Source organism: Mus pahari, chromosome 3, assembly GCF_900095145.1.
Source record: "Mus pahari chromosome 3, PAHARI_EIJ_v1.1, whole genome shotgun sequence".
Taxonomy (NCBI): domain Eukaryota; kingdom Metazoa; phylum Chordata; class Mammalia; order Rodentia; family Muridae; genus Mus; species Mus pahari.
This window is the reverse complement of record NC_034592.1, coordinates 149,079,841-149,090,120: the sequence shown is the minus strand read 5'-3', so window position 1 is coordinate 149,090,120 and position 10,280 is coordinate 149,079,841. Positions and strand designations below refer to the sequence as shown.

The window sequence follows — 10,280 nt, the reverse complement described above, 5'->3', positions numbered from 1 at the left end:
CACCATACAAGACTGGACCTCAGAACAGACACCACACAAGCTGGACCTCAGAACAGACACCACACAAGCTGGACCCCAGAACAGACACCACACAAGACTGGTAGGGCTGCAGCCGCAGCAGCAGGTGTAATTGTGCCTGTTTGTCCACTGAATTAAAATTAGTAACTTACACACTGCTTTCTTGTGGCTCATCTTTTTGTTTGTTTGTTTGTTTGTTTTGAGACAGGATTTCTCTGTATAGCCCTGGCTGTCCTAGAACTCACGCTGCAGACCAGGCTGGCCTCGAACTTAGAGATCCACCTACCTCTGCCTCCCCAGTGCTGGGATTAAAGGTGTGCACCGCCACTGCCTGGCTTGGCTCATCTTTTAAAGGCCATTATCATTTATTAAAAATATGAGTATAGAAGATGTTTATTATCATGAGTTTATTTTCAAAATAGTTACTGGAGGCCTTTGGTTACAAAACAATATGTGTACTACCCACTGAGATTGTAAGCATGCCACTGGCCCTGCCTGCCATGTAGTTTTCAGCTCACAAAGGGGGGCCTCTCCTTTCTGAAGGTCCTCCGTCCACCTGTTTCCATGGCATCTGGTTCAATATTTTTAATTAGATTTTTTTATTTACATTGCAAATTTACCCCCTTCTCTCATTTCCCCTGTGAAAACCCCCTCCACCAGCTCATTAACCCACCCACTCCCACTTCCCTGTCCTGGCATTTCCCTACACTTGGGCATTGAGCCTTCACAGGACCAAGGGCTTTTTCTCTCATTGATGTCCTACAAGGCCATCTTCTGCTACATATGTAGCCGGAAACATGGGTCTCTTCATGTGTACCCTTTGGTTGGTGGTTTAGTCCCTGGGAACTCTGGGGATACTGGTTGGTTCATATTGTTGTTCCTCCTATGGGGCTGCAAACCCCTTCAGCTGCTTGTGTCCTTTCTCTAGCTCCTCCATTGGAGACCGTGTGCTTAGTCCAATGGATGACTGTGAGCATCCATTTCTGTATTTGTCAGGTACTAGCAGAGCCTCTCAGGAGACAGCTACATCAGGCTCCTGTCAGTAAGCACTTGTTGGCATCCACAATAGTGTCTGGGTTTGGTGTCTGTATATGGGATGGATCCCCAGGTGGGACAGTCACTGGATGGCCTTTCCTTCAGCCTGTTCGCTTTCTTACTTACAATGCACTAATATGTATATTATCTATTGCTATATGGCAAATCATCTGAATACCTAGTAGTTTAAAATTATACATCAGCATGTGTAAGGGGTGCACCTCTCTAATGCCAGCTACTCAGAATCCAATGAGAAGCAGAGTAAGTTCAAATGAGTTGCTAGTTTGGGAAACTTGGTAGGATTAAAAAATTAACAACAGGGCTGGTGAGATGGCTCAGTGGTTAAGAGCGCCGACTGCTCTTCCAAAGGTCCTGAGTTCAAATCCCAGCAACCACATGGTGGCTCACAACCATCCGTATCAAAATCTGACACCCTCTTCTGGAGTGTCTGAAGACAGCTACAGTGTACTTACATATAATAAATAAATAAATAAATAAATAAATAAATAAATAAATAAATAATTTTTAAAAAATTAACAACAACAATAATAGCAATAACAATAATAACTGGGTATGGCAGTGCATGCCTTTAATCCCAGCACTCAGGAGGCAGAGGCACGTGGATCTCTGTGAGTTTGAGGTCAACCTGATCTACATAGGGAGTTTCAGAACAGCCAGAGCCATGTAGAGAGACTCTGTCTCTAAATAAATGAATGGATAAATAAACAAATAGAATAAAACAAAACCAGACATGGTAGCTCATACCTATGACTCTGGCACTCTGGGAGGTTGAGGCAGGAGGATTGCTGCAAGTTTGAGGTTGGCCTGGGCTATATAGTAAGACACTGACTCAAAAATATCCAAATAAAAACGAGAACAAGAGAGACAGACAGACAGACAGACAGACAGACAGACAGACATTTATCACCCCACAGTTCCGATGGGTTGTAAGTCTGAGGCATTGTGGGACTTTCTCTTGGGAGGGTGAATTCCCAGAGGCCCCTGCTATGGCCTTTGTGGTGGGAGGTCTTAGTCCACCCTCTGTGCAGGAAGCTGGTGGCATATGCAAAAGCAAGAGTGGGAGAGAAAGACCGGAGAAGGAAACAGAAGTGAGTTTTACAACAGCCCTCAAAACCGCTCACTGTGCAGACTGACTGGGGTATTTTTGTAACACACATGGTAGGTAAGGCTGCTGGTGACATGCCCTTGCAATGATGAGCAATACTTATGTTCCAAACACAGTACAGCTTTGTTTTGGTGTACACAAAATGGCATTGGAGTGAGTGACCAGTCCAGACACGCTGGGGAATGATCAGGTGCCATCTTCAAAGGAATGTCTCCACAATGTGTTTGCTAACTTCCCCCAGGTATGTGACTTCCATGGATTTGCCTAGGACACACAGTCTGGACTATGCAAGGAATGACTTCAGGTAACTTATGCATGGCCTATGGAGACTTCATTCAGTCAGCCACCAGACATGGTAGAGCATGTCTTTGATCTCAGTACTCCAGGGACAGAGGCATGTGGATCTGTGAGTTCAAGGCCAGCCTGGTCTATATAGTGAGTCCCAGAATAGCCAGAGCTACATAGTAGAGAGACCCTGTCTCAAACAAACAAACAAACAAACAAAAACAAATTAAAAATGGGTTGGAGAGATGGCTCAGTGGTTAAGAGCATTGTCTGCTCTTCCAAAGAACCTGGGTTCAATTCCCAGCACCCGTAGGACAGCTCACAACTATCTGTAACTCTAGTTCCAAGGGATCTGACACCATCACACCAATCATACAATTAAATAAATTATATATAAAAAAGAATAAAACCAAACCAAACAACCCCAACAAAACCGAACCAAACCCACAAAAACCCAATCAAACCACCTAGCCATCTAACCACGCCCCGGCCCAGGTACCACATCATCATGGCAAGAACGAGAAGTAACAGTGTCAGTGTCTGCTCTCTTGTTCTGCCTGAGGAAGAGAGACTCCAGCTTTCTGCCCAGTCACCTGGAGTAAGAATTACTCTCTTCAGATTCTCTGCCAGGTTGTTGCCAGAGGATTCAGTTGGCGGGCTGGGTGTTGGTAGGTACCCTATACCCCTCAGTTCCACAGACGGGAATGCAGACTTAAGGCTAGAGTGCCAGCAGCAAGTATTTAAAAGGTCTCATTTTAAACTATGTTTCTGTGTGAGTATGTGAGTGTAAGTGACACAGAGTCCAGAAGAGGGTGTCGGGTCCTCTGGAGCTAGAGTGACAGCTATGAGCTGCCCAGGGTGGGTGCTGGGAACTGAACTTGGGTCCTCTGGAATAGCAGTACAAGATCTGTCTGGCTCCAGCAGCATTTTTTCAAAAGAATATTTTAAAATTTACTCTTGGTAATTTCACACACGTGTGTTGTCTTAATCAGGGTTGCTATTGCTGCGATGAATCACTATGACCAAAAGCAAGCTGAGGAGGAAGGGGTTTATTTTCATTACACTTCCATACGGCACTGTTCATCTAAGGAAACACAAGCAGGAACCTGGAGGCAGAAGCTGATGTAGAGGGCACCGGTAGGTGCTGTTTACTGCCTTGCTTCTGTTTGCTCAACAGGGTATCTATTAGAACCCAGGACCACCAGCCCAGGGATGGCACCACCCACAAGGGACTGGCCTTCCCACATCAATCACTAAGAAAATATCCTACAGGCTTGCCTACAGCCCAATGTTATGGAAGCATTTTCTCAATTGTGGTTCCTTCCTGAGATGATTATAGCCTGTGTCAAGCTGACATAAAACTAGCCAGCACGTATATAATGTACCTAATTATATCCATCCCTAACTCCCTCCACATGTTTCCCTCCTACTACTTCTTTCTCCACTGAGCTCAGTCAGTGCAGTCTCCTGGAATACTGACTGCTCTAGTTGGCTTGATCGCATGCCAGTGACCAAAACTCCAGCAACTTCTGTAAAACAACATGTCTTTTCTGGGCCGGTGCACGTGTTCCCTGGTGTGCGGGCGTGGAGGTCAGAGGACACCTGGGTCATTGGGTACCTCTCTACCTGCTAAAGCCATCTCACTGGGCCACCAGCAAGTTTTACTTGAACACTTTCCTTCTCCCCTGAGCTGGGACTTCACTGTGCATAGATACCTCTTTGCTTTCGGCAGACTTGTGGTCGGATCTCCCCCCACTCAGCCCTCCATATTTCCCTCCCTGCAGCCCTTCTCTCCCAGTGCAGGTGAGTTGTCACTGACTCCTCTCCAGGCTGCCTTTAACTACTACACACATTTGGGATCGCAGTGCTGGTTTTTCTGATTTTTTAAATTTTTATTTATATGAGTACACTGTAGCTGTCTTCAGACATACTAGAAAAAGGCATTGGCTCTGCTTGTGGACGTTGTACATCGTGGTGCGGAGCCTAGTGCGCACCACGATGTACAACGTCCACAAGCAGGAGGGATAGCTCAGTAGTTAAGAACATAGGCTGTTCTTTCAAAGAACCTGGGTTCAATTCCCAGCACCCATGGGGTTGCTGGGAATTGAACTCAGGACCTCTGGAAGGACGGTCAGTGATTCTTTTTTTTTTTTTTTTTTTTTTTTTTTTTTTTGGTTTTTCGAGACAGGGTTTCTCTGTATAGCCTTGGCTGTCCTGGAACTCACTCTGTAGACCAGGCTGGCCTCGAACTCAGAAATCCACCTGCCTCTGCCTCCCGAGTGCTGGGATTAAAGGCGTGCGCCACCACGCCCGGCGACAGTTAGTGATCATAACCACTGAGCCATCTCTCCAGCCAGTCACGGTGTTGTTTGCCCATCTCTTCCTTGTTCCATCTTTGTCCCTGACCATCAGACTTCACTGCCAAGTTGACTGGATTTGGGATCTCCTGAGAGATGCACCTTTGAGTGTCTCTCAGGATATTTCTAGGAAGGTTTCACTGAGAAGGAAGACCTATGGAAATGTTGCTGGTGCCATTTGGATTGTATGTAAAGGGGAGAGCCAGCTGCACGGGACGCCATCTCTCGGCTCCCATCCATCTACAGAAGCCTCCAGAACTTGCTCCTTCCCACTGTGAATTGCATCCTCTCCATCCCTGAGACAAATGAACCTTTCTATTGTTAGATCGACAAGAAAATATTTTTCTTCCCTCTCTCTTCCAGAAGGGACTAAACATGTAAATGAGTTTCAGATAAACAGATACCTTTTGTTAGTAGGTGTTAGGGTTGAACGATTCATCCCAGTCCCTGGGGAGCACACCTCAGCTTTCAGGAGACAGAATCCAGCTCCTTTCAGTTTGTTTCTCTCCCTCTTGCCGCTGATCAGTAGTGGAGTTGCCCCTAGGGTCTCCCCAGCCCCTGCTTTCCTGAGTAATGTCTCCCCGTGGCAAGGCAGCCAGTCCCAAAGATCTGGTGTTGGGTGTATGCCTTCCCCACCCCCTCCCCGCCCCCAGCACTCTCCTTATTCTCTGTCAGTCACCATACCTTGTTTTGTTTTCTGGGGACAGGGTTGTCCTGTCCTGAAACTCCCTCTGTAGATCAGGCTGGGTTTGAACTCACAGAGATCTGCCTGCCCCTGCCTCCTGGGATTAAACACATGCATCACCACTGCCCAGCTGAGAGATTTAAAAATGATGCATATTTGTGTGTCTGTGTGTACACCTGTGAGTGCAGGCATCAGTGGTGGTCCAGGGATGTTGGATGCCTTGGAGTTGGGGGTCACAGGTGGTTGTAAGTTATTCAAGGTGGGAACGGGAACTAAGGTCCTCAGCAGTATGTGCTCTTACTGGGCAAGGCATTTCACCAGCGTATTTTTTAGTGCATAAATACACCCTCCCATCCCACTGGAGTTCAGAGCAGCAGCATTACTGAGAACGGACTTGAGGATTCTCTTCAAAGTAAGAGTTATGTCTGGTTCCACCACCCTCTCATCCATCTCAGCTGTCTTCTAGTCTATGTGCCCCATTACACTAAATACATGTCAGTCTGGGTATTTCAGACCCCACAGAAGCCAGGTGTCATGATGTGGTTTTTGTTTTGTTAGGCCTAACGGCTGACGCAGTTCCCGCACACACTGTAGGATGGGGAGGGAAGCTGCTGCTGCTTCTTTTTAATGTGCATTTGTATTTTACCTGTACATCTGTGTGAAGGTATCAGATCCCCTGGAACTGGAGTTGCAGACAGTTGTGAGCTGCTATGTGGTGTTGGGAAGTGAATCCAGGTCCTCTGGAAGAACAGCCAGTGCTCTTAACCATAGCCATCTCTGCAGCCTTGGGGGGTAGGTTTCTTAAGAAAGTGAGCTGGGTGTAAGGGAGCCAGGGGACACGGAAGCGGGCTTCTGAAGGGAACTCTGGGCTCAGGCTTGAGATTGTATCTTCATGTGAGCCCTGCCCTAAGCAATGTCAGCCCTCCAGCCCATCTACACAAGCAGCCACTCACCTGGTGAGAGCGCCAAACCGCAGTCTTCACTGATGCCCCAAATGGAATACATCGCTGGCAACAGACTGCTCCAAAAGTACCGAGGCTGGAGGAGCTGCAGGTCCTCTCTGGTCTGCTAAGTTATCTCCCAGACTCTGGGTTTGGAGTTCATCTCTGCCATACAAGTCTGTAGGAAGCTTTGCTGGCCTGACCCCCAGTCCCCACACTCCCACGCAGAACTGTCTCCTGCTCTCTAAAAACCTTCTTGACACTTGTCCTGGCTTTTTAAAATCCCCTTCAGAACCTCAAAAAAGCCTGAAGGAAGACTGTTTCCTGCACCTCAGATTCCCTAGGACTGGGGTATCTTCCACCTCCCTCCCTCTCCATAGACTGTAGTCCATGAAGATGTTCCTGTGTTGGTTTTCCCACTTCATGGTAACCTGGGGGAAAACACACCCATAAGCTATATTTTTGTAGACCTCAACTCTGTTATACTTTAATTTTCCACTTAAGAATGTAGGGATAAGCCAGGCAGTGGTGGTGCATGCCTTTAATCCCAGCACTCGGGAGGCAGAGGCAGGCGGATTTCGGAGTTCGAGGCCAGCCTGGTCTACAAAGTGAGTTCCAGGATAGCCAGGGCTACACAGAGAAACCCTGTCTCGAAAAACCAAAAAAAAAAAGTCTTAGCTAAGCAGTGGTGGTGGATCTCTGAGTTTAAGGCCAGCCTGATCTTACAGAGTGAGTTTCTGGGATAGCCAGAGCTACACAGAGAAACCACGTCTGGAAAAACAAAACAAACAAAAACAATTTAGGAGGCTGAAAAGATGGCTCAGCAGTTAACAACGCATGCTGCTCTGTCAAATGGCAGGACATGTACACCGGGCACTAATGCAGCCTCTGCAACCCCGCCAGCCACCACCCCACAGCCCAGTCCCGCCAGCCACCACCCCATAGCCCAGTCCCGCCAGCCACCACCCCATAGCCCAGTCCCGCCAGCCACCACCCCATGCCCCAGCTCCATTCTGCCCAGTAACATAAAAATAGTTTTATGAGCCAGTGAGGTGGCTCCCTGGAATCATACGGCAGATTCTACAATGTAGATCCAGGGAGCTAACTCTCAAATGCTCTTCTCTGACCTCTGTGAACACATCTGCACACACACAAAATAAACATAAGAAGATATAAAGACAAATAGAATCATTCTTGTTTTGTTTCTGACAGAATCAGTGCAAAGTCAGGTATGGTGGCTTACAACCTCCTCCCAGCAAGCGGAGGCAGGATATTGTCATACAAGGCTAACCTGGGCTACTCAGCCAGCTCTGCCTAGAATAAACCTCATGTACATGAAGCCCCTGAGAACAGTGAGCCATGGATGGTGGTGGCCTAGCACGATCACAGACTACTTAACGACCCATGCTTTGCTGAGGGGTCCAGCCTCGTCTACATCATCTCTCACTGTGAGGCAGTCACCACAGCTCTGCTACCCGACCATGGACCGCTTTCGCCCTCTCAGGCGCACCTCATCTAACTTCTTCAGCACTGGACTGGACTTCTTGGATGAGGCCCCGTAACTCTTCAGAAAGGCTTCAAACACGGTCTCGGTGTGTGGGTGCGTGCTGAGGAAGGCCTTCTCCAGGACATAGAGGTCGACGCCTTTGTCTTCTGGCAGTCCTGAGACAAAGCTCAGCCCGAAGTCGATGAGTACGATGTGCAGCTGTTCCAGGGGCCGCCTCAGGAGCATGTTGGAGGTGGTGAGGTCCCCGTGAATGAGGTCTTCGTCATGCATTCTGGCCAGAACCTGCCCCATCCTCCTGGCCAGGTCCAAGAGGCACTGGGGGTCCTTTTCAGTCTCCAGAGTGGATTGGATATAATCCCGAACAGTCACCGAGTCTTCGATTTCTTCCATATATAAGCAGTTAGACACATAGTCCACAAAGAAGACAACTGGGGCAGCTATCCCTGCAATGGACACACGTGGTTAGCCAGTGTCTCCATGAAAGCCGGCTTCATGCACAGGCTGACAGTTTCTCAGTCTAAACCTACTTTGGAACAGAGTTTAGACTACTGTGGAAAATGATACAATTTATCCCTTGCCCTGTTAAAGCCCTGCAGGACTATGGCCTGAGACCAGGCCAGGGTAAGTCTGGAAGTAGCAAGGCTTGCTGCTCCTTTCTCAAGCCACCTTAGGACTGGAATTCATTGCTACTCCCTAAAAACAAACAAAATGAGAAGCCAGAAGGAAGGCATCCTGCAGCCTGAGCAGTTTCTACCTGACAGTCACCAGGCATGTGGCTAAGCAGGGTGTCTGTCATCTTACAGGCTCATCCGTGTTCTGGAACAGGCAGGTTCAGATCCCTTATTAGTCAAGAAACCTCAAGGTTCCCTTAGCTACTCTATGCCTCAGTCTCCACAACTGTAAAGTGGTAACAATACCTCAGTTAACTCCAGGAGTCTCTCCTGAATGTCAACCAGGTTCAGAACACTTTCCTAGAAACTGGAGACCTGTCCATGGGCGGGCACCAAGGTAGCCCCCATCCCTATCTGATAAAACTTACAAAAGGTGAAGGAGAATTTACGAACACTGCTTTATACCTCCGTTCCCTTCTAGGGCAGGAAAACACAGGCCTGTTCACTGCTGCGTTTTCCCAGCCTCCCGGCACCCATCAACCACTAAGGAGAAAAGAACAGAGGTGTAAAAGCAGAGGCCAGTTCTGAGCCACCGAGCGAGTCAGGCCGCCTGGTGGCTGTGAAACTTCTGGCACTTTCCCTGTTTGTGCCTCAGTTTCTCAAGAGGACAAAACTTTTTCGTGGGGCTAGCAAATGGATGTTAAAAATAAATAGATGGGAGTTGCGGTAATCAGATCTCTGCGTTATAGACCAGCCTGGTCTACATAGTGAGATTCAGCAAAGTCGCAGCTACAATGAGACCGTGGGGGGGGGGGGACCAACCAACCAACAAAAACCGATCTCATGAAGTCTGACATTTATTGGATACCATGCCAACATACACGTTGTATAGGCCACTCACAACATCCCCGAGTTGCGAACCCGACTATGACTTAAGATTAGAGCTCAGGAAATTGAGGCAAGGCAACTCACGGAAGGGTAGAGTCTGAATACAGAAAGCTGGCTCCAGACGCGCGCCTGGCAGGACATCTGCTTAAAACTACCCTAAGCGTCGTTACTTGGTCCCGACCTCCGGAACTCGGAGCCCGGTCTGTCCTGTCCCGACCCGTCTCCCGCAGCCCCGTCTCTCCCGTCCCCACCGATCTCCCGCAGCCCCGTCTCTCCCGTCCCCACCGATCTTCCGCAGCCCCGTCTCTCCCGTCCCCACCGATCTCCCGCAGCCCCGTCCGGTCCCCCTCACCCGCACGGCGGCAGCGGAGCAGCGCGCGCGCCTCCTGCACCGTCCNCCGCCGGCCGAGCCGCGCCTCCAGCTCCGGGTGCCGGTAGCTCTTCGGGAAGCGGTGCTTCACCACGGCCGCGCGGCCCTGGAAGCGGCCACGGAAGACGCGAGCCTCGGCGCCCTGCTGCACCGGCTCCAGGCCGCTCAGGAAGAGGCGGCTCCGCTCGAGCGCCGCGGCCAGCGCCTCCGCCTCCGCCTCCGAGGACGCGCCGGCCATGCCTTCGGCTCCTTCCGCCCGCTTCGGAAATCCTCCGGCCTCTTCCGCCATGAACACCGCCCCCCCAACACCTCACCCCACTAGTGTGGTTCCGCCTCGCGACCTATCCGCGCTCTGTGGAGCCTCTCAGATCGGGCGACTTGGCCCTTCCCGAAGCTCCTGTCTGTCTCCGTGAGCGCTCGGCAACTTTTAATCAGCAGCTTCTCTCTCTTTGACTCT

General features: G+C 49.5%; 1 protein-coding gene across 1 annotated transcript; it reads right to left on the bottom strand.

Moving 5' to 3' along the window:
• Positions 1-7,630: 7,630 nt before the first annotated feature.
• LOC110319240 (EKC/KEOPS complex subunit Tp53rk-like) lies at positions 7,631-10,076 on the bottom strand. Its single transcript, XM_021194698.1, has 2 exons — positions 9,806-10,076; positions 7,631-8,397 (listed from the first exon to the last, which is right to left on the bottom strand). The coding sequence occupies exons 1-2, from the start codon at positions 10,059-10,061 to the stop codon at positions 7,919-7,921; spliced, it is 735 nt and encodes a 244-aa protein (XP_021050357.1). The 5' UTR covers positions 10,062-10,076; the 3' UTR covers positions 7,631-7,918.
• Between the last annotated feature and the right edge of the window lie 204 nt (positions 10,077-10,280).